Source organism: Psammomys obesus, unplaced genomic scaffold (genome assembly GCF_907164565.1).
Source record: "Psammomys obesus unplaced genomic scaffold, mPsaObe1.curated_primary_1811, whole genome shotgun sequence".
Taxonomy (NCBI): Eukaryota; Metazoa; Chordata; class Mammalia; order Rodentia; family Muridae; genus Psammomys; species Psammomys obesus.
In genome coordinates this window covers 10,119,360-10,144,087 of record NW_026592732.1, presented here as the reverse complement: position 1 = coordinate 10,144,087, position 24,728 = coordinate 10,119,360, and the positions used below count along the sequence as shown (strand labels likewise).

At 42.4% G+C, this 24,728-nt stretch overlaps 1 protein-coding gene across 1 annotated transcript in view; it reads right to left on the bottom strand.

The window, feature by feature from the left end:
• Positions 1-4,184: 4,184 nt before the first annotated feature.
• The window catches only part of Maml2 (mastermind like transcriptional coactivator 2), a 323,871-nt gene continuing 303,327 nt past the window's right edge, over positions 4,185-24,728 (bottom strand). Inside the window, exons 3-5 of the mRNA XM_055615600.1 lie at positions 16,152-16,355; positions 10,841-10,952; positions 4,185-6,794 (exon numbers count right to left, since the gene is read on the bottom strand). Coding sequence (XP_055471575.1) covers positions 5,779-6,794; positions 10,841-10,952; positions 16,152-16,355 — 1,332 coding nt within the window. The 3' untranslated portion in view covers positions 4,185-5,778. The remainder of the gene's footprint in view (positions 6,795-10,840; positions 10,953-16,151; positions 16,356-24,728) is intronic.

The window sequence follows — 24,728 nt, the reverse complement described above, 5'->3', positions numbered from 1 at the left end:
TGCTCTGTCAAAGGTTTGGTCATGAGTCTTTGTATCTGCTTTGAAAACACTGCTAGTTAGAGTCTTTCAGATGTGCTCAGTAGACTCCTGTCATATGTTCAATGCGCATCCCATCTGTCTTTCTAAACAAGGATTGATCATCTTACCCCATGTCCTCTCTCTTGATTATCTTTTTTAGGTGTATAGATTTCATTATGTTTATCATATCTTATAGGTCTATATAAGTGAGTATATACCGTGTTTGTCTTTCTCCTTCTGGGATATTTCACTCAGAATGATCTTTTCTAGATCCAACCATTTGCCTGGAAATTTCATGATTTCCTCCTTTTTGATTGCTGAGTAGTATTCCATTGTGTAAAAATACCACAATTTCTGGACCCATTCCTCCCTTGATGGACATCTGGGTTGTTCCCAGGTTCTGGCTATTACAAATAAAGCTGCTATAAACATGGTTGAGCAAGTATCCCTTTTGTGTACTTGAGCAAAGTTAGGGTATATACCTAGCAGTGGTATAGCTGGGTCTTGAGGAAGCACTATTCCTAATTGTCTTAGAAAGCGCCAGATAGATTTCCAGAGTGGTTGTACCAGTTTACATTCCCACCAGCAGTGGAGGAGGGTTCCCCTTTCTCCACAACCTCTCCAGCATGTGTTGTCACTTGAGTTTTTCATCTTGGCCATTCTGATGAAACCTCCCCTTCTTAAGTTGCTTCCTTGGGTGTTTTGTCACGGGGATGAGAATCTGACAAATACACAAAGTAATGATTCTTCCTCCCTGGTGGGTAGACACACTTTAAGAGATTCCGTGATCTTACAGGGAAATAGGCGTGAGCACCTCCTCCCATTTAGGTCTGTGGCCTGTGGGGTGGACACTAGCCCAGCCTTTCTGTTTGTCTCCTGCCTCGACCTGGTCTCCTTGTGATGCATTCTTGCTTGTGATTGAACCTTAAAGGAGATGGTTGCTGCATTGCCTGAAGGTGACTGACAATCTGAAATTTTCTCACAGGTTTCATCATCTTAGAAAGGGTGCTACCAAGTCTCTTCAGCGGACTCTTTAGTTTTGGGAAATAAAAACAAGTCACAGAGTTCTAGAGTTGGGATGTTTTGTTTCAACCTCAATCCTGTCCCTAGTTTTCTCGGGTGGTGAAACATAGTCACACAAATATAAGATGGCCGTTGTGGATGAGATGATGAGAGGCTGGCCCTGCCTCCTGCAGCCATCATAAGAAGAGTCGGCTGTCTGTCACCTGTACTCCCAAACCCATTCCTGCTTTCTCTCCAATCCGCTTCTGGGGCTAGAAACTGGAGTACAGAGGTGGGTTCTGAATTGTGTATTTCTTTCTCCTAATGTGTGTGGATGTTATTCATTCCTTTTTAATTTTAATTAATGTATTCATTTATTACAATTTATTCACTTTGTATCCCCACAGCAGTCCCCTCCCTTGTCTCCCCACAGTCCCACCCACCCTTCCTCTTCTCCCCCTCTGCCCTTTTCCTAGTCCCCTAAAGAGAGAGATAGAAAGACCTGGAGGGGACAGGAGCTCCATAAGAACAACAGAGCCAAAAAACCTGGGCCCAGGGGGGCCTGCAGAGACCCAGAGACCAATACTCCTACCAAGGACCTTGCAAAGAGAGGACCTAGACCTCTTGTTCAGAGGAAGCCCATAGGCTGCTTAGTTTCCAAGTGGGTTCCCTAGTATGGGGTACAGGGACTATCTCCGAGATGAACTCAGTGGCTGGCTCTTTGAACACCTCTCCCCATGGAGTGCAGCTTTGAGGCTGCATAGAGGAAAATGATGCAGCCAGTCCTGATGAGGCTAGGGTCAGATGTTCATTCTTATTGGTGTTGATCTTGTTGTCCATCAACCTTCTAGGTTATTTGGTACAAGGCCACATAAAATAATAGTTTTACTATGGTTCCATTGATAACGTTAGTAAAATAGTGGTATGATACACTTCCACTTTTGGCAGAGGGGAAAGGACATGGAAAATAACCAGCATGATTAGGATGCCAGGAGAACTGAGAGTGTTCTCTTCCCTTAACCACGTTGGCTGTGCAGAAGGCTTGGTTAACATATATAGCCAGGTGTATGTTTACTGGGCTCTGTGTTCACACAGCTTATGACCAAATGCCCCAAAGCATGCCAGACAAATGACCACAGTGCCTAAAAATTAAACAGCGTGTCCCCAATATTACATAAATAAAATTTTATTATCTTTTATGCATGTGTGCTTGCATGTGTGTACATGTTGATGTGAGTACTCATGAATTTGTGTGTGTCCGTGTGCATGTGTGTGTGTAAACCAGACTGTGATCTCAGATGTCATCATCAGGAACACTATTCACTTCTTTTAAGACAGGTTCCTCACTGGCCTGGAGCTTGCCAATTAGGCAAGGTTGGCTGTCTCTGCCTCCTCAGAGCTAGCACCAGTGGTGTGCAGCACACCAGCTTTTTACATGAATGCTGGGGACTGAAATGTTATCATCCTTTTGCCACGGTCACTTTACCAACCCAGCTCTCTCCCTAGTCTTCAAGCATATACAGTACAAGCTTTCTGAGTGAATGTAGCAACATTGAAAAGAGACCAGTCTGCATTTTACTACTGTCCAAAGCTCCATGCATAATACAGTTGCATGGGGCCTGCAGAGATGGCTCAGTAGCTAGGAGTGGTACTCCCTGCTCTTTTAGGGGACCTGGGTTCAGTTCCCACATCAGCTGGCTTATGACAGCCTGTGAATCCATCTCCAGGCATCCTCTAGCCTTGGCAGGCACCAGCACCCACACATACATACCCACACACATGCATATAATTAGAAAATACAAAATAAAATTTCTAAAAAGAATAATTTGTGTATATGTACCCGTTATTTCCAACATTGATTACCCTAACTGTAATTCTGTAATGATATCAATGGTGACCGACACTATGACTTCATACAAGAAAAACACTTCCGAATGTTTTAAACTATTTTTTTTACACATGGAATTACACACAATACAAAATACTTGTATTACAAGTTGAAATCTTTACATTCGTGGGTTCAGGACAGCAATGCAAGTAACATCAGCGCTTCACTTAGTGACTCATTTCATTGGGCTGAACACAAAGCCAAGAAGGAATTATTTGCCTACATTACTTTCTAGTCTCTGAATTAAAAAAAAAAAAGAAAAAGAAAGAAAGAAAAAATGAAAACGACTCCTATCTTCTCTGTTATATGTCAGAATGATAAACAACATCAGCAATTAAGTAGTCTGGCATTTCTATAAATGGGAGTTTGTATCCCGATAGCTCTTATGTTGTAAATCCTGAGGCTCTTACTAAGTTTGTCTATCAAATTGTCATTATCTCAGCTTTCAGGAAAATTACATCATCTTTGGTAATAGGCTGCCAACAAACAGAAACTGTAGATTACACCATCCCTCCCCCCCAAAGAATCCTGTATTTTAATGAATAGCTGAATAAATAGACACTAATTATGAAATTCACATTAAGATAGAAGAAAAACCAACTGTTTTGTTTCCTTTGCCTCGTCAATTGGACAACTGGACAGCTGCCACAAAATGCTCTGTTTGTGTTAGGGTGAAACAAGCTTAATTACAAGGGCTAGAACTGAGAAGCCCTGCAGGTATGTACGGTAAGTGGGAGGAGCCGCCACAGAGAGAAAGGTGCCTATATACACGCTGGCTTTCCTCTCTGTTTGCGTGGAGAAACACTGTTTTGCATAATGGGAAACACGCAGTAGAGCACGCAAAACAGGGACTGAGAGAGTATGCACAGCAGGATAATCAAACAAGACATGAGAACTATGGCCTAACAAAAGAATCTGAGCTGGAAAACAACAACAATAACAGGGAGGGATGGAAACCTGGAATGCTTTCATATTGAGGTTTCAGAATACAGATTTATCTAACAAGCCTCTTGGTACTTTTTAAACGTTTCCACTCAATCGCCTATGGTTTAAGTGCAGAGCTAAAAATAAACCATCGTATTATACAAAACTTTGTATATTAGCATACAAAAGGTAACAATTTACTTTTTGTATAAAATATAACCTTTCGATAGTATATTTATTTCACATATGTATAAATATAATCCAAAGAATATGTTTTAAGTATTTCTACCAAAATATTCTTTACAAAAGTTTACAAAACAAGTAATTTATTAATATTTACAAATCAGCACAGAAAAGATTCTGGGCCAGTGATATTGGAGCAGTGGAAAAGAAGGAGAGAACCCAATAGCATTATAAAGGCTGAAAGAGGGCTTTACAGAGCTTTAAAAATGTCTTCCTTGTCTGAACAGATTTGTGACGATTTGGTGCTTAGAAGACTTGAGTTAAATCACACTTTATATTTAAGTATGTGAATGTATAACTCAAAGGTTGACAGTAACCTTTGATTCTCTGGATTTAGGAACATGGTGTGGTCTTTTAAAGGCATCCCTAACCAGGACACCTCTTCCACTTTGCAGTGTACAAAGACGTGGGCACTGAGGTTCAGTGACCCAAACAAATCCATGTTTTGCTCTAACACTCAGCCCTGAGCAAGGAAACCTGGCTAAGAAGGGCCCAGGCACCATATGGCAAGGATTCACTGTATCGTGAATAGTGTGAGTAGGTGGCTACTTACAGGCCACCCTGGGCTCAGCTGTTCACCCAAGTCCAAGTACTCTGTCCAAGGAAAGTCTATATTGTCTCTCAGTTATACTCCCTCTAAACTCTGTGAAATAGCTTTGTGCCCATTCATACCCTTCTTCTGTTTCTCAAGTCCAATCAAACAGGATACTCTCCAGTCTCACTCTAATTAAATCTTTCTCTTTCTTTCTTTCTTTCTTTCTTTCTTTCTTTCTTTCTTTCTTTCTTTCTTTCTCTCTCTCTCTCTCTTCTCCTTTTTTTTTTTTTTTAAAACAAAACAGTCTCTGGCTACCAAAAAATATGAGGACAATTAATTCCACTCTTTTGGGGAACAAACAAGTGGGCACCAACTACAGCGAGAAGAACTCTGGTTGTCTGTGGCCATGGTTGTGTCTTACATGGCATGGTTCAAATTTTTTGAAGTGGAATTTGATGCAGGCAGTTGTGCACAGATACATCAGTGTGATCAGCACGAGTCTTAATTATCTATAAAAACTGGTAAGGAAGGGCCAGTCAAGCTGGAAGCCCTGCATTCCTGTCTTATCACGAGACACAGCATCCCACCAAAAATTACAAAAATGAGGAGTACATCTAGGAAAGAAATTGTATAGTTTGCTGGATGGCTCCTAGGTTTTCTGGTTCTCTCTTAGGATTCCTGTAGGTTACTCCAAACAACCATGTAACATTTCACTCTTTCCTGCAAGCTTTAGGACAAGGAAAGATAGTGGAGAAATCAACGCATACTTATCTATTAAAACAGATGGCAGTCTGCTGCCTGTTGCTCAGAACAAACACCTGTCTATGATACGGGACTGAAACCAGTCTCAAGTTCCATTATATTTCCTTCCTCGAGAAAAGGAGCTCGGGAAGACCATTTTACACAGTTCATTACACATCAATATCACAGTTGTGTTTGAATAAACTGGACAACATGTGCTGAAGTTCAGGCAGGGAAAATTTATCTTGATGTTTTCCTATCAGGCTCAACATTTTTAAAACAAGCATGCAAACCAAAATTTTCACCACTGTGGTTACTGCCAACTTTCTGTTTTGGTGCTTATAGTCCACCCGGGAGTTAGCAGTTTGGCATTGCAGTGTCCTTGTAAATTGATGCTTGGAGCCTGCAAACCACCTTCTGTTTCTCCTTAGGAATTGTTTCCCAGGATTTCATCAAGATTGATGTCTTTCATCCAGTCGTCATTGCCGGGCTCTGTCTTCAGCAAGGAATCGATGAAATCAGCATCACTGTTTAGGGCAGGGCCCATACTGTCCGTCTGTTGGCTGAGGAAGTCAAAGGCTAAGTCGCTACTGTGGTCAGTTCCTTGAAAAGCCCTGGAGCTTTGGTTGGATGAAGGAAAAGTGTTAGGTGTCAGGGATGGTGGCTGGTTGGTGCCTGTCCTCTGCTGATTCAATCCTGTTCCTGATGGGTTCATGTTAGACAGACTCTGTGTGCTCAGCTGATTGGGTCTGAGGTTCAAACCCCTGAGTGGACCCAGGGTTTGCCCATTTAATGTCTGACTCATTTGGTTCATAGGTCTCATTTGCACTGCTGGCGTTAACTGGCTAGGTGGCGCCACCGCCCTCTGGGGAAAGGGCTGGCTCCCCACTCCTGGTTGCAGTGACTGGTTTGGGGTATATGCTGCAGGGGTACCTGTTGGGAAGCGGACTCCTGTGGATTTGAGGGCTTCCTGTTGCTTCACTGTTACATCTTGAGAAGCCCAGTTTGTTGCTGTCGTGTTGGATGTGATCATGACAGATGATGACCTCTGGGCTGGCATGCCTGCCAAACTGTGAGCCAAATTTGGTCTTAACTGTTGTGAATTGCCAACAGACCCAGCTCCAAAGGTGGCCACGTTGTTACCGTTATTTGCCCCTAAGGAAGATGGCCGTGGCATCAGAGGGTTGTTCTGATTTGTTATCAGTTGAGTTGTATTTCTTTGTTGGGTCAGCTGATTCATGGCGGAAGTGACATTGTAGGTGCCAGGCTGGTTACACGGCAGGTTTCCATACATCCCTATGTTCTGAACTGCTGTGGACAACAACGGCATCCTCATCCCATGAGATGTAGACATGAGGCTGGGGTTCGAAGTTAAAATGGTATGTGTTGAAACTGGGTTTGTCAAAGCCTGGTTAGAATTCAAAGTCACCGTAGAGGAGCCACCTACGACAGAGAAGAGAATTACATTCATTCAAAACAGTACAGCATTTCTTATTTCGGCTTGCAAAAACTTATCATCTCCAGAACTGCTTTCATCTGAGAGATGAGTTCGACAAATAACATCTCAAACATACTGCATAAAAAGAACAGAAGAGATTTGGGAGAAAACGTGGCCTCAGGCCACTCCTTGGTTAAGAGTTTGCACATTACAGAAAGCATACTGAAATACAATGGTTTTATTCGATAGTTTGTATTTTCTTTGTCTTCTGAAGTCATTGAGGTGACAGTCAATTTTTCATTTTGAATTGTTTGCATTGTGGTCTCAGTTTGAAAACTACATCTTTGATTAGCTGGCTGTCATGATATCTAGGTTACTCTTCACCCCAGGGTCGAAATCAGAAAGTGGGGGATAAATCCTATGCATGGCTACTACACTACTATTCCTAACCTGTGACCTAGAAAATCATGTCTCATTCTTTATCTGCATCGTCCTCATGCAAGCAACTGCTATATGTGGCTTCCCTGCATCCAAAGGGCAAAGGAAGTGCCATCTCTGTAAGATGTGGGATTTGGTATAATCTGTGCTCTGAGGCTGATTGTTCCATACGGGAAGCCTGCGAGAAGGTGTGCAGTTGCTCCTGTACTGCTATTGAATATACCACCAGCCACCTTTGCTCATCTGTTTCCTGCTCTCGTGTTGCTCCCTAACCCCTCAGGCCTTATATTTGTTTCAGGTTTCAGGCCAAGCCTGAAGCTCTTATGTGAAGCTTTTCCTGATGTCCTCTCTCATTTCTTTGTCTGCCATTTTCTGTTTGACCCTTCCACTAAGCACTGTGGCAATCTGCCAAGGCTACCAATTAAACTGATAACCTGTCAACAACCGACTGGATGGGAGGCAATAACTGGATCCCACGTTGGTGAACAAGAAGGCTTCATACAACAGACAGTGACTAATAGATGCACTGAAATATCCCTGGCTCTGTAAGGCTGAAGTGACACTGGGAAATCAGCTCCAGAGGCAAAAACAAAGGGGGAAAAAGTACCTTAGATGACAAATTTCACAAGGAAGTCATTTTCTCTTGTTTTGTTTGCAGCTGTACTCCAAGTTTTGTTTTGTTTACAGCTGTACAACAATGGCTAACAGTTGTTCGACTGAATTTTGAATGGTTTAATGAAACAGACTGAAGGAAGGACAACATCCAGAGAAAGTTGCTCTCATGAAGATATTGAAACAGAACCACACACACACGCACACACACAAGTATGAAATAAAAGTTAAGAGAAGAGCATCCCCACCACTTAGGATATTCCCTGCTGTTTGAAGACCTGATATGATGTGTCACCTAAAAGACAAGTCAAGCCAACATGGTAGCTTTGTTCTTTACTGCAGAATGCATCCTCAACTAGACCACATACTCTTCCAATACAGGAGTCTCTTCTACCTCCTCCCACAGAATCCTCTGTGGGGCACGTACCTAAGTATATGATGAGGCAAACTTAGAGCAAGGTAATATGAATTTAAGCAATGTCATCTTCGCAGCTGAGGATTTTGCAGTAAGGGGATTTGTTCTATATAAGTAATATAGGAAACAAATCAGAAGTTTTAAAGCTGGACATGCAGCTCAAGGAGAGAATTCTTGCTGAACATGAGCAAGACTCTGGGATCAATTCCCCTCCCCAACTAAAGAAAAGAAAATCAAATCTACGGTGTCTCTTTAAAAAACATATACCCTAAGAAGGCATATGAAGAAGGCATGTTTTTTCGTTGTTGTTGTTTCATTTTCTTTTTTATTTTACAGTTTATTACTTTTGTGTGCATTTGTGTATGTGTTGTGTCAGGCATGGAATGTTTCCACACACAAATGAAAGTCAGAGAACAATCTGTGGGAGGCAGTTCTCTCCTACTCTGCTGGTCCGCTGCGATAGAACTTAAATCATCAGGCTTGGCAGCAGGTTTCTTTACCCATGGAGCCTGGAAAAGAGCCTTTCACGAGAACAGAGCAGAGAGAATTTCTATAAAGAGGGCAACCAGCAGTTAAGACTTAGAGACACCTAAAACGTAGTAGATACAAATAGTTACAGTAGTTCTTTTTGTTCTTTACTCTGATATAACATCTCGGAAGGAATCATTTCTGCACAGATGTTAACATTTACAGCGATATGAAAGGATTTGTTCTCTTTTGTTGCTGCTTGCTTTATTCTTGGAGGCTCATGAAGTAGAATACTCCAGAATACTGACTCTTACTCACTTGGGGTCAGCAGTGGTGTGCAAAATACCTCCCTCGGGAAATGCACACGTTTTCTTTGGAAGGAGCTATTAGTGGTGGTGCTGGTGGTGGTGGTGTGTTCTTGTCCTATGCTGTCTTTCTCTGAAACGGAGCCCTGATGTTTGCAGCAATGTGTCCACGTGATAAAGCACACATTCTGGGTTTTCTTGCTAATGGAAAATCCACAAGAACACATTCTGTTTGGAGGTAAAAGTGAGTGAATGGGAGTCCCAAAAATCTCCTTCAGAAGGGGCTGTGGCTTCTCTAGGAGGCCACTGACCTGTTCCCCTTTCATTTCCCTGCCTGGGATATGGATGTGGAGGCTCCTGCTGTGGTGTCTACAGGGCTGCCCTTAAGATGAGAGCCACATGCGAAGGAATCAGAAAGACGAAAGGAGCCTGGACACTGACAGCCCTGTGGAGAGTCAGACCTCTATCCTGGAGATTCTTTTATCCTGGAGAAATATTAAACACCTACCTGAAAACTTGTCTACTATGTCAAAGGATTCTTGGGGTCCCTCAAACCTGTTGGTTGGCATAAGAATGTGCTACACATTAGATCGCTACTGTCTTTGAGAACAACCGAACTGAGAGCTCAGGCTTTACATTTAAACAAAATCATCTCAAAAGATGGAATACATATTTCCACTTCTACTTTCAGTAGAGAGACAACTTGTTGCATTTTCAGACATTTAAAAGAATTACAGCAACCTATTGAAGTATTTGTAGCAGGACAGGAAATAGTAATAGGAGTATCAACAGCCTCTTGGTTTTTAAAGACTATTCTTCTGATTTTTTTTTTTTTGAGTTAATTTTGTATCTAGCCACTTTGCTGAAGGTGTTTATTAGCTGAAGGAGTTCTGGGAACTATTCTTGATGACTTCTTGGACAGATGAAGACATGTTAAGAAAAGAAAAGTTGATAAACCAAAGATGCTAGTGTAATGTAACAAGAGAAAGCAGAGAGGTCCTAGCAGATGTGACTGGAATAGCTGCTGGAAAGGAAGAAGCAGGAACAGCATGTGCTGGGTTTGAGGAGGGTTCTTTGGGGTTCAGAGAACTTCTGAAGAAAAATTGCACCACAAGCACTTACCGCCTATTTCATTCTGGGAAAGTGAAAAGGTTTGTTTTGTGACTTAAAAAGAATTCACCGTTGGTTATGGAAGGCTTCATAAAACATAATTTGCTTTTTTAATTATTTCTTGTTGGCAGGGTGAATTGTCTTTGGGGGAGAAAACTTGGGGAGATGGGTTCAAAGGTAGAGTGAGAAAAGACTATGCAAGTGACAGTCTAAAAGGGAGCTCTTTCTAGTTAACATTATACTGCCATGGTCAAGGTCAGCATTGGGAGGAGAATAGATGACCATGGCAGTTCGAAAATATTCAGGCTGTTAAAATTCTCACAAGTAATTGAGAGAGCAGTGAACATGTGAACACAAGGGAAGGACAAGCAGCTATTCCTGAAGGACTAAGTGTATGTGTGTGTGTTTTGGTGTCAGGATAAAGAGAGAATCTCACAGCATAGTCTGGGCTAGCCTAGAACTTACTCTGTAGCTCAGGCTGGACTTGAACTCACAGTGTTCCTCCTGCCTCAAGAATGCTGGGCATATAGGTGTGAACCATAACACCAAGTTCTAAATGTGGTTTGGATCTGAAAGTTAAGTGGGAGCTTGTGAAAGGCTTAGGGCAGATGAATTATCCAAGATGGGGAGAAAAAAATATCGAGAATAGAATCGTTTTACTTTTTCACAGTCACAACTTATATTCATTTCAGAGAACTCTTACCAGAATACTGAGCAGGTGGCTGCAGACTGCCCGGATTTCTTCTCTGGTCTTTGTAGTCCGGGGGTGGCCTGGTCAGGTGTCGGTTCATCTGATCCTGAGGGGAGATTTTCTCCTTGAAAACACAAATGAACACATATGGAATTGAATGAGCACTCTTTTCTTACTTGCAAAATTCTGTATGATGTTCAAAAATGTACAAATGCAAGAATAATTTTGTCTAGGCATGGTGGTACGCACCTTAAATCCCATCACTCTGGAGGTAGAAGCAGGAAGATCACAAGTTTGAAGCAAACATAGGCTATCTAGTAGTGAGAACTTGGTCAAAGGAACTGAGCAGTGTTGCCCTGTGGACTTCACATATGCCTTATGCGGTAGCAGAAATTCAGAGACAGCTCTTTCAATCTGAATCACTTCCCGTGTGGAAGTGTCATTTCTGCTCCTCCATACATTTCAGCACCTCTACTGCGCATGCTCACTTCCTTCGTTTTCTAATTAGATTTCAATTATAACTAAACGTCTGTGGGCTTGGGGATGGTGCTTCTTGTTTTATGTTGTAGCCTGTCTGATGAGCTTTGGTGTCTGTAGACTATGGAAAACAGTTTGCCAGATAAAACAGAGAACACCTGTGCTTTCAGTAATTTGCTTTGGCAGTGCTGCCAACTCTCCAGGGAACAGCTGTCAGGAGACTTGCTAACCTTTCTGGTACTGTTTCGGGCACCATATGCGCAGTGCTTCTCTTCTACCTGCTTTTAACACATCTTTGAAGGTAATGGTGGCCATTTTCATTTGACAGAGGACATGCAAGATTCATTCAGGTAAGTAACTTGCCCAGAGTCACATAGTAATACAACGGATACTAATTCCAGAGCCAGGAACTCAGGATCCTTCATGCCACTCAACACAAAGACCTTCTCAGTGTCCTGTTGGAAAAACACAGGCTGTTCCAGAGCCAGCTACCTTTAGATTTTCCTAGTAGGTGAGTCTGGGCAGTAAGAGAGGGAATGTGGACATCCATTTACTGTTGCCAACACCCTGGCTAAGCTTCAGCAACACCCCCACCACTGTCATTACTCACAGCAGCAAGGAGCAATGAAGAGCCACAGCTGTCTCAGGAGGGCTGTGACAGAGCCTACCACAAGACTTGGGCCTGGGTGACCTAGGTAAGTGGATTGTTTGGCTAGATGGATGAAAGAAATATTTATTACCCATCAGCAGGGAAGGGTAACATTTAGGATTTGGGGAACACACAGTGACCTTGTTGGCTTTTAGAAAACATTATAAAGTGGTCTATTTGATCTTAGTTTATCATGATATCAGAATTACCCTGACTGAGGTTGGCATGTGTTGAGACTTATATGTTATATCAAGATGCCTCTACTGTGCCCACCTATCAGCCTGGGGCAGGGTGTCTGCTTCTTTTCTTTCTTGGTGTGCATTGGGAACTTTCTGAAATTGCTTCAGTGTAATTCTGTATACACTATAAAGCAATATCCATTCCTAAAGATAAGAATAACTGGAATAGGTAGAGACAGAAGGCTGTAATTGTAGGAAAGTCAATAAATAGAAAACTGTAATAGACAGATGAGGCCATTAGCCTGCGTTTGGACCACTCAAACTCACAGCTTCTACTCTGCTCTGAATTTTCTAGTGGGATGTGAGTGCTCTGAAGGGGGGCAGGGAAGGCCTTAAAATAACAACAAACCAAATTCATTTCTTGTTTCTGAGAAAAAACAAACTTGAAAGACTCATATAGTGTTTTTGGACACCAAGTAATTCATATAAAACATAATTTCGATGAGCTAAGTGTAAATGAATCAGAAACATATGGATTACATTTCTTCTTTTAAACATGGGTTTACAAATTAAGGGAAAAAGTGGTCAGTGAAACTCTTTTTTTTGGGGGGAGTGGTTTTGCCCAAACCCCGACTGTTTAAGAAAGAGCCTGGGGTCTTCCACCAACTCATTGTGGCTGTTATCAAGCAACCCTGTTGTAAACACTTGTGTAAAGTGACAGTTTCGCTTTTTAAGCCAAGAACGGGATTTTATGAAATCTCTTTTCCAAGAAGCATTTTTAAAATTTAATTAGGTGTTACTACTGTTCATATGGATGACAGTGTATGTGCGTGCAAGTTTGTATTTGTATGTGAGTGTGTGTGTGTGTGTGTGTGTGTGACAGTTCCTTGATTCCCAAATCACAGACAAGATTTCAAATGCAGATTTACTTGCATGTGTCTTGAGTAACTGACCTTTTCTCTCTCCAACAGATAGGCTGATTTGCCCAAAGCCTTAGCATACACATCTCTGGAAACCTGAGCTTCTTAAGACTCTGTGTTCACAAGCAAACTTGAATCTTGCTTATAGATATAGTGTAGACTTGTCACACTATAAGACCAGTGAGGTTCTCCAACACTGAATGGAAGAAGCTATTAGGAAGCTCCAGTGTAAACCCACACCTATCCCTGAAATTCACCTCTGTGCGAAATGAAATGAACTTTTCATTATGGCCCAATCTCTCTTGCTTCAGTTGTATCCATCTTGCTTTGGTTTCCTTAGTCATAAAAATGTAAGATTTGGTAGGTGCTAGGATCTTTCATACTCCTCCTCATATAAGGATGAATCCTTTTGTTCTGTAAAACCTCAGCGTGGTGCCTGGCACACAGTAGGTATGTAATACGTGCTAGTAATGATGATTATTGTAGTAACTGCAGCTCATCTCACTTTTGTGTGTGTGTGTTTCATTGGTAGGAGAATGGTAGAGAGTAAGACTGACGGACTTTTATGAAAAAACGCCTCTATTTAGGTGCCAGTCTGGCCTTGCCAAAGCCTTGAATGACTACAAAGCGTATGCTAATGTAAAGGGGCATCAAAGGCTGCTTCTTCCTGGATATGCTAAAAAGCATAGGCACCCTCAGTGACGTCCAGACAAAGAGAAGTGAGAATGCTTTGTATCGACCACAGAAAGTACAGCTCCATTCTCATTCATCTCCTCACTGCCCTCTGCACCTGTCCAGTGAGACTCGATGGGGGTCGGCCCAGCACCATCACTAGCCCCTCAAGAATGCATGCGTCACTTTTAATCAGGTCTTTTAAAAGAAGCAGAAAACCCGGAAACTCCATCTTGTAAAACTGATCAAATTTGCACTGTCAATGGGAATAATAAAAGTCTTTCTAGTGAGTCAGTTTGGCAACTTTCTCTCCTCTTCACTCTTGTTTCTAGACTATTCACGTTATAAAGATAAAACACGGGGGGGGGGAGAAGGGACAGGCATGGCCACAGATTACAGACCCCTCTAGTTTAAGCACTCTGTGCCACATGCCATTCCTTTAAAGACACATGTGACTGCAACAGTGTTACTAGTTTGACCTAAAACTAACCAATAAATAAAAACTGAGAGGATGATATAAACTCCAGTTAGTCTCCATTTTAGGACCAGGCCTGATTTTTGAGAGTCATCAGTCCCAGGAACAAGACCATAAACTTCCCTACCAAGGAACAGCCCAGAGATAACCACAAGAATGAAAAGAATATCCCAGGATGGGGCATCTGTGCTGGGCAGCTTTATCTCATCCTGTAGTTAAACATTCATGGCACAGGAAGACAGCCTACCAACCACCTGGATGCAACCCAATGAGGAACTGACCCATGTAATTTCTCCGGCTTCCACCAATGAGGTTTTAGATTACCTAACCCTTGCTAGAATTCCCCTAGTTTCCTATAAAAATTCCTGTGTGCCTTTGTCTAGGGTCACCATTTTGGAAAATGGTTTGACCCCTGCATGCCCTCTTGCCAGTTGCATCTGTGAGCGGTGGTTTTCTTGTGGTGATTTCTGACTCAAAAGAAACCAGGGCTGTCTCTTTTGGTCTTTGGTCTGCCCTCTGCCTAAAATGGTGGCCTCTACGCTTTCTATCAGAATGCTGTAGTCTTAATAGGTCAAAGCCAAATTTTACCTTATTTTGGGAGATGATTTGCCATACTTTCAAACTGGAGCTGGAGGGTTCTCTTCTACCAGCCTCTGTCTTTAGTTGGATTCAAATCTGAACACAGTGTTTCTTTTTCAAAAGCAGTTGCTTTCTAGGCAGGGGAACTTAGGAAACCTCTGTGTCCTGCACTTCTCCGTCCCTGATCACACTCTATGCCTTGACAATATGTATGGCCTTTGTTGACCTGGGTCTTGAGTGTACTGGGCTGGGAGGTCCACCCCCCATCCCCCCAAGCCTCCCAACTCCCTGGGCACCTTCTGGTGTAACCTCTTCTCTGCAGCCATTTCTAGCAATTTCTACAGCACAGCATACAAGTGAATGCTTTTCAATACTGGATTCCCAGATCTATCATGGCAACAAGAGTTTAGAAAAGGACTGTCTTGTTTGTGGCCTGCATCTTCATGATCTTTCAGTGTTCACTGAATATTCATTATATTTATAACAAGTTACACTTCTGACTGTTTCTATAAAGTTTCTTGAGTATAAAACGATTTGGTTGACTTTCTCATCGCATGGTGCTGGGTACCAAACCCAGATTCTCATGCATGCCAGGCAAACAGTCTGTTGCTGAGCCACACCTCCTAATCTGCTCTCCCCTTTTCCCTGCAGCTCTGTTAACCCTGGGCTGTTTGGCTTTTTTCACTGGACAGGGCAGTTTGGAGGGAGAGGGTACTGTAGTCTTATGTAGCAGAGTTTGGGTCAGATGTGTATGATGATGTCTGAGGATACAGAGGAATGAGTATATACATGCTGAAGCAAGGCTAAAGCTTGGATGGTGTTTGGGGACAGCAACTTTGTGGTTCTTAAAAGGTCAGGTAAATATGGCGGAATGGAAATTCATTTAAAATGTTCTTTTTAAAAAAGTTTCCCATTCTGAGATGCTTTGGTTTTTTTTTGGGGAAGCCAAATCTTGGTGGTGAAACTCCATGCTGGCCTTTAAAATTTTCCTTTAAAACTCATTTACCTCTGAAAATCAGTTTGGAGTTGAGGTGATTAAAGTGCAGTTCACTATTTCCACCCCTTGAGGCTGGGAACAACTGAGATTTCCTTTACTCCATTCAAATGCCCTGCTGGCCACAGACATTCCTGAACTGGGCAGGGCTAGTCATTGAGGGGCTGTGTACTCCATATGCCTAGCAGCTGGTAAATCAGGCTTCCCCCCCTTCCCTGAATTTTAAATGCATACGGTTTAGTTTCTGTAGCATGCACTACATTCTCCTTACTGTCACATAAGTAGATGAAAAGAACATAGCAAAGAACAGAAGGAAAAGAGACGCTTATCTCTCGAAGGCCAAGAAATGCCCACAGTGAAGTTAGGAGGAAGCTTTACCGAGTCAGCCAGCATCTGCTGCTGGAGGAGAAGTTGCTGCTTCTGCTCCATCGTTGGCCTCTGCAGGGTCTGTTTCTTCCCCATCATCTGCTGATTCAACAGGGATTGCTGGGAGTTCATATAGGCACTGCCAGTGTTTGGATTTGAGCAGGAGTTGGGACTTGGACTGGGGCCTGTGCTCTGGCCTACCACAGTGTGTTGATCCTGTAGAAGAAAAGGAGGAGGGAGACCACTGTGAATTAAATACAACATAGGGAGCACAAAGACGATAAGCATAGATTCCAAACATTTTCATCCTGTTGGAGATGAAATTTGGTCAATGGGTTGGATATCTGGAGACTTGCTTTTGAAATGTAGAAGAAACTGTTGCGTAACACTGCAGGCAGAATAGGTAGTCAACGGTGGGCATCTGATAAACTCCCATTGTACTTTTAGAATAGAGTTTCCTTGTTCCAGGAGGTCTTTACGGAACCCCAAAGAAAATTACCATGAAAATATCCAGTAATGCCCTCAACTTCTCTGAAGTAAAGGCATCACTGAGCAACAGCCATCTTTTTCTCTCTCAAGGCAGTGTGCTTTTGTTATTTCTGACCCTACAATGAAAACAGTGTTTCCAGCCATGTGTTTAAAGTTGAATAGCCATTCTGGACAGGAGGTATTTGACCTCTTACTCAGAGACTTATGGATCTCACAGCAGTTTATGCTAAGGGTACACTCTACTCATTGGCATTGATGAAGAAAATAATGTCATATAGCAAGTAATATTGGATATCAGTGAAATGTCACTGATCTGAGAATTCTACCAGTTTTGGGGCATTGATAGATTAGAGCCTTGCAGGGAAGGGAGGGAGCTAAGTCCTGCGAAGAATCATCATTTTCTAATGAAGTACACGGAGCTCTGTACTAGAAGGGCTCCAAGATGACTAGAAAGCATGTCTTCTTGGAGAATTCATGCCTACCCAAGGGTTGAAAAACTGCTCATATTATAGAGGTTAGGAATCATAAGATCAACCTGGGCACAGTGACATATTCTTGAAATCCCAGCTCTCAGAAGGTGGAGGCAGGAGGACCGTGGGTTCAAGGTCATCCTCTGATATATAATGAGTCTGAGGCCAACCTGGGACACAGGAAGCTAAGAGAAGTCTCAAAACAAAAATACAAAACACAACAAACAAAACATTATACAAGTTTAGATTATGTAATAGAAGCACATCAAAAATCTTCATCTGTTGATGATCCGGGAGGCAGCTTACTTTACAAAGGTGCCAGCCCATGCTCATGCCCACTTGGGAAACACAAAATGCACAGAAGGAACGCCATTCACCGCTTATTCCCTAGTTGAGCAGCATGTGCTTACAGGAACTCTTGCTGGGGTTGTTGTTCACGCCTGCACTCCCAGCACTCTGGGAGGTAGAGGCAGGTGGATCTCTGTGAGTTCGAGGCCAGCCTAGTCTACAAAGTGAGTCCAGGATATCCTAGGCTACATAGAGAAACCCTGTCTCACAAACAACACAAACAAGCAAACAAACAGGAACTCTCATGATGCCTGTGTGGTAGGGGTGGCACACCACATTCAGAAATTACCTTCTCCTTTATTCCACTTCAAAAATACTCTAACTTCAAAGCTCTTTTTAAAGAAGTAGAAAGATGACAGTCTGAAAACCTGGGCAAGAGGAAACTTGATCTTAATAGCTATCTCAGACAGTAAGGATATCTAGAATAATCCTAAGGACAGCCACACACCAAGACTTAGCACACAGGCCAGTCACAACATTCAGTGCTTTCCAACATTTGTTCAGTCCTCCCACAGAACGAGCAATGTTTTCATTTCAATTTCTCAGATGAGCTATCTGAGCTGAGGGAGACCTTGGAACTGAAAGTGTGAAAATGGGAGAGGGTTTAAGGCCAGGTCAGCCTGACTGAAGAGTGCTCGCTGTCCATTGCATGCCCCTCTCCAATGCTGCTCTGAGCCGAGACAGTAAACATTGACAACAGAATGAGCCAACTACCAATACAGTCATCGTTTGTGACCTTCTTTCCATTTTAAATCCATATATCCCGTGGAAGTCATTTAACCCGTGTGTCTTACAAGCCACCACGAATGTGGACTTGAAGCCAAGTGCTTGAGGGTCCCTGGGAGAGTGGACTAGAGGAAGATCTGTGAGTTGAGTGTCTTGGAAGGAAAGCGGAGGAGGGAATACATGGGGACTGAGGGCTGAACCTTTGGGGCTTCTCAGATAAAGGAGAGGGAAACAGAATCTGTGGTGGGAGGAAGGAGACAGGGAAGAAAGAGTGTAAGAACCATTAGAAATGATGGTGGAAGGAATCAAGCTGAGAGAGAACACACGGGAAACAGCAGTTGGACCTCTGCTCTATTTCAACCAGAACAATCTTTTTTAAGATATAATCTGAAGTTTTATACAAGGCATTGAGAAAAAATATTTCATGTTTAAAGGAAATGATTGACAAACAGATAGAGAAAAATCTAAAGGACTTTTAAAAATCCCTTCTCACACCCAGGGAGGCAGACACAGCTGGATCTCTGTTCGAGGCCAGCCTGATCTACAAAGTGAATTCAGTACAGCCAAGGATACACAGAGAGAGACCCTGTCTTGAAAAAACAACCAAGCAAACAAACAAACAAAAACAAAAACCAAACAAAATAAAAACCCATAAATAAATAATAAAAAAATCTTTTTACATGGTTGCTTAAAGTTGGTTGTATTTTTTTGTTTGTTTGTTTTTTTGCATGGCTGTACAGTAGACAAAAGCAGGAGCTCTAGGATATAGCCTTCCCCAATCCATGCCTGGTTCTGGCAGTTAATAGGTGGAGGTCCGGCAGAAGTGAATTTGCTCTCCTTATCTGGAAAATGGGAGCAGGGTCAAGGATGGTACTCACGTCACAGATACCCTGCGAGAGCGAGAGGGTACAGTCAAATGGCTGGCTCCCACACAGTGCTTCCACCGTGGGCACTCATGGCTGCTAGTGCTATTTCGAGAGTGCATTTTTATTTTTATCTTTTTCCTTTTGAAGTAACTAAGTCAGCCTTGCAGGTCACTGAAAGCTGTTCTATGAAAACGTGATCAGAGACTGAGAGTTCAGCTGGAACTGGAAGGGGACACATAGATATACACCCTCAGCTGACACAGGAGTTTACCAGCTACACCGGAAGACGCCCATGCCGCCGTGTATGGTCCCTCACCCATGAACATACCGGCAATACTGACTAGACTCAGAGGGTTATTAATGATGCCAAGAGGGAGAACATGAAGTTGGGAAGAAAAGGGGCTGGAGGGCACCAGGGGAAATTGGAAGGAAGCACTGTGGACAGACAGGATCAAACTACACTGCAGCAACATATGAAACTTTCAAAGAGTAAATGAAATGTGATTTAAAAGAAAACTAAAAGAAAAGAGATGGACAGAGTGTTTGGTGTTGGCAGAACTGGTGAGCTTCAAAATGATTTCCAGAGAAATCTGGAACAGCACCCATCTCTGAGATTTATAAAGGACGTGCATGCCAAGAAAATGCAGCTCTTTTTCTCTCTAATCAAACAGATGGACTGTTCTAAATTTAGTTTCATTCCTAGACAATACCAAAAATATTCTAGGACCCTTTTCCCTAGAGTCTCAAGTGTTGTCCAAATCTGAAACTAGTGCTGGAGTGGAGGGACATGCTCTGGTGTGGAGGAGAGAGGGAGAGTTAGATTCTTTTGGAATTTTGTAGTTTTCACCTTTGAACTTGTAGCTCATAGGCCTTACCATGGCGCTCTTACACACTCTTGCAGTTCGTAACTGAAGTCACATTTAGCTGCTGTCACATTTTCTGCCCTTATGTTAGCTGCGAAATACAAGACACCTCTTTCACAGACATGCCTTCATTGCCAAGATGTTGTGCAAACTTCAGTACATAAAATATTTTGAAAGAAAAATATGCTCCAAAGCATTGGCTCTGGTTTCCACATCCAGCCTTCCTTTAACCCCAGATTCAGCCACGGAAAACTCAACACCACAAGAATCATCTGGTTCTCCTCCCACTCAATGCATCTTTCCTTCTGGAAGGCAAATAAAAGTAATGGTAAAGTTGGCACATCCTCATCTTCCATGATACTGTGCATATGTGTATGTATTCCTGTGGCTGTGAGTGGCTCATGCCATTTCCATTGATGTAGTGTTTTCTATCATAGGAAACCCAAGATTCTAGAGAAATTGGAGTCGAAGATTTATTTGTTAGCAAGTAACAAGCACAGACTGACTAAAGTAATTAATTTGAACTATCATTTATGTTTTTTTTTCTGTTGTAAGCTCTAATGCTATAATGTTTGATGCTAACCCGACCTTTCTTCATTTCCATTTAGTATGTAGTCATAAGCTTCCATACCTGAGGTGTATATGTGTGTCGAGATTATGGGTGTGCACTCCCACATCCAGCTTAGAATACAAACAAACATACATACATACATATCTGTACATATATTTAACTTTCTACTTTAAATTTTTTGAGATTATTTCCCCCCTTTCTTTCCTCCTACTAAATCCTCCCATTTACCCCTCCCCACTCTACATCAAATTTATGACCTGTTTTTTTTTCAGCAATTGCTATTGCCTACATGTATGTATTTGATTATACATATATGCTCCTGAACACAACATGTTAGGTCTGTGTAATTTTACTTGTATGTATGTTTTCAGGGACAACCAATAGATGTACTCACTCTTCCCTGGGGAAGCCCACGTCTCCCATTCCCAACTTCCCTTCGTTGCTTACAGTTCTTTGTGTAGGTTGAGGCCTCAGCTTATAATACATACTTAATGAAACAGTTTGTGTGAAGAAAATCTCAGCATCAAATGGCAAAAGCAAAGCAGATCTTTCTTTGACAGAGGATCTCAGTAAATTGTGGGCAACATGCAAGTAATCTTTCTAAAAGATGCTACACAATGAAAATAATGTGGTTAGTTATTCTGTTCTAATTTGAAACAAGGATTCTGTCTATTGTGGAGAACCACCTTCAGCCAAAGGTAGGAAGCTATTGTATTAGTCTTTCCAGAAGACAGCAAAGAAAAGGACCTGCCAGTTCCTTGAGAGGTATTTGAGATGGTAAGACTCACCGAATTTAGTCACTGTTAAAACAGTTTTATTAGCTGGACAGACACACAGCAGCTTTTACAAAGGATTCAAAGTTTGAAAAGAAGTATTGTTCTCTTGCTACTTAAAGAATAGCTAAATAATATTTGTTATTCTACGCATTGATTCAAATGGCTCCCTGTGTCGCTAATTTACAAGGAGTATACTAAATGATTTTCCTCTTACAAAACCCAAGTCCCAAGAGTTGCTAGAGCTCCCTGGGAGTATTTTGGCTGGGATGACAACCCTTTCTTTTTCTTGGCTTCCAGAACTAGGCATCTGCAATTTGCAAAACAAATTCAAGATAAAGTACCCAGCTGGGCAGGCCTGTACTGTGGCGCTCACAAACTGGCTTGCTACTCAATCAATCTTTCTTCTCTTCTCCCTTCTCGCTTTCCCTGTCTCCATGAACTAACTGCTCAACTGTTCCCGCAGCCTATTCATCTTTGGCACTATCTGCTGATAAAGCCATTTATTTATCTCTCTGCCTGAGCGGTTTCTTTCGGATTCCCTCTAAGCTGGTAAACCGCTCCTTTGAATCATTTATTTGGGGTATGCGTGGTGAGGCGGCTGTGGGTAGCTGAAATGATTGATTGGGTCTTGTTTGACACAAGGACAATCATTGCAAAAGGATCTGTCAAGGAATTACCTGGGATGGAGTTTGGAAACCTAAGAACCCAAGGGACAAGACTTTCCTGTCTCAGGTTGGAGACTTCAAGGCTCAGTTTCAAGGGTCAGCAAATGGCACAAAGGGTATACACTGTATCCCACTGGCCATCTATTTTATTAAATATAACGTCATCAGAATAGGGTCTCACACATTCACTTACCTATTGTCTTACTGCTTGTACATTATAACAACAGAGTTCAAGAGTTGTGGATGAAACCTTGGGGCTTACAAAGACCCACATACTTACTATCTGGCCTTAACAGAACCAGTCTGTTGGCTCCGCCTCCATTTACCTATGCTAAACAAGTGATACTAGAAACTTTAGTCTGTTGCACTAAATTGGGGGTTGCTTTAGGGAAAGGACCCAGAAAGTTTTGGAAGTAATTGGCAAGCTAAATAAGTAATACTATTGTGACATGTGTTTCCATTGATACTACCTCTGTGACCCCTGGAACCCAAGGCATCCATTGGGAATGGAAGGGACTTACAAAGTCTCTAACTCCACATTTTAGATAAAAATATCACCCCCAATCCGTAAGGACTTGGTCTACACAAAGTCACATATCTAAACAAAAGATGAAGAATGAATGCCCAAATCCTGGGAAATGTATTAAATAAAATACTGGCTGAAAGAGATGGCTCAGTGGTTAAGAGCCATCTTAGCCTGCTCTTGCAGAGGACCTGAATTCAGTTTTTAGCATCCACATGGCTATTCTCAAACACCTGTAGCGCCAGCTCCAGGGGACTGACACCCTCTTCCCATCTCCATGGGCACATACACACATGGTACACATAAGCTCATGCACTCACATGCACATGCTGTGCACACGAAGTCTCACACACACATACACCACACCATTTTTTTAAAAATCTAAATGAAAAGAAAAGATTCATTTGCTTAAGAGATTTGCAGCTTGCCCGATAGAAATGGCTTTTTAGTTGTGTGCAGGTGTGGGGGTGTTGGAGGTGGAGTTTGATAAGGAAGGAAAAATTTATTGAATTTAGGATTTTCCCTCATCCATTGAGGTAGATCATGAAACAATGCTTTTCTTTTGTGGGACTTTACACCACTTGCTCAGTGGGGGAAATTCTGAGCCTGCACGAAGATTCTCTCTGGTTCCACCAATGGAAACGAGGCTTTCTTCAGATATTACCTAACATTCAAGTCACCAGGACACTGTCTATTCTTAGCCTTTGGGGTGGACACCTATTATGGGTTGGCTGTGAGAGCAGTTCCATGAGGAGTGATCTCTGGGGTGGACTGTGGCTGGGAACAGAACATCAGTGGGTCAGGGTGGAGTGGGAAAAATGTGGTCACTCAGGGGAAGAAATGAGACAGTTTTCTTACATGAGAAAGTCTCAGCTTTAGAAGGGCTCTTTGTGGTGGACCTGACATTTCTGCTTTGTAAGTTGGCTTTTAGCTCTCTGTCTTAGAGCAGCGGGCTCAAATATGCTGCTGTGTTATGATGCCCTGTAAAGATTTCATAAAGCTGTCAATTTTGCCTCTCTTCTCATCTCCACAAACACACACAGAGACTAAAAATTTTGTCTTCTGTTTCAAGAAGTGTATAAATGCCCTTACGTGTGCAGACCGTCTTCAGACCTCAGGTTGTGAAGTTCACCCTCTGCTCATAAAGATTTGCTTTTGAACATAATGATATGTCTTACAGGCAGAGCTACTGGCCAGGGACTAGGTGCTTAACATGCGGGACATTTCTCATTCAAACCATAATAATTCCCCCTGTCTGGAACATTCCTCCTCTGCTTTCCCCTTCCAGCTGATGCTTCCATTTCCTGGGCTCAATTAAAACGTCCATCAGGAGGTTCTCTCTGACTCCCCAAGTCTGAGGTTCTTCTGTGTCTGTGACAAATGACACTAGCCTGTGCCAGACCCAGTACTTGTCACCCAGTAGTACAGTGGCTCCTTAGTTGATAACTGTTTGTCTCCTAGTGGTGTGCTGGGATGGCTGAGGTATGTTGACCAGGATAGTCCCTGGGTAGGGTGGACTCACTCTGTGAAATGGTTCTTTTGTTGTGGTTGTTTGCTTTGTTTGTTTGTTTGTTCCTAGACAGGGTTTCTCTGTGTAGCCTTGGCTGTCCTGGACTCGATTTTTTGACAGTCTGTCCTTGCATGCACAGAGATCCACCTATCTCTGCCTCCACAAGTGCAGGGATTAAAGGCGTGTGCCGCCATGTCCGGCTTATAAATGGTCCTCGAGCTTAAAAATGTACAGGAATGAACAAGGAAGCAGTTCAGAGTAGAAACAAGGACAGAACTTCCTGTCTCGAACCAGAAGGTGTCAAAGTGCTAATTCTCTTCAGGGATAACTAGGAAATTAAAGTAGAAGAGGAAGCCAAGGGTGGAGCCAGGTTCTGAATTCCAGTGTTTGCAAATGGGGGTGTCCCTGTGAAAAGATGCTTGAAGGGTGGAAGAGAAGGGAGCTCACGTTGCCAGCAGCCATGACAACAGTGATGACCGTGGTGCTGTGCGGCCTTAGACAACTACTCCCATTAGCAGGTGTCAGGTTTTGAAAGCTAGAGGCCTAGGCCACGTATCAAAATCTTGACATCCCATCTAATCCATACAATAACTACATTTTGTAGTTTTGTAGTACATTTTCTTCATTATTTCAGTTTTAAAGATGAGGAGGTTAAAAACAAAGAAAGGCGTCTTGTTCTAAAAGGTGAATGCACTCAATAATACACAGAATGCTTAGACTATGTTCTTGTGTTCTAAAAGCAGTTTGAAAGGTGGGCAGTAGACATAACTAGCTGAAATCCC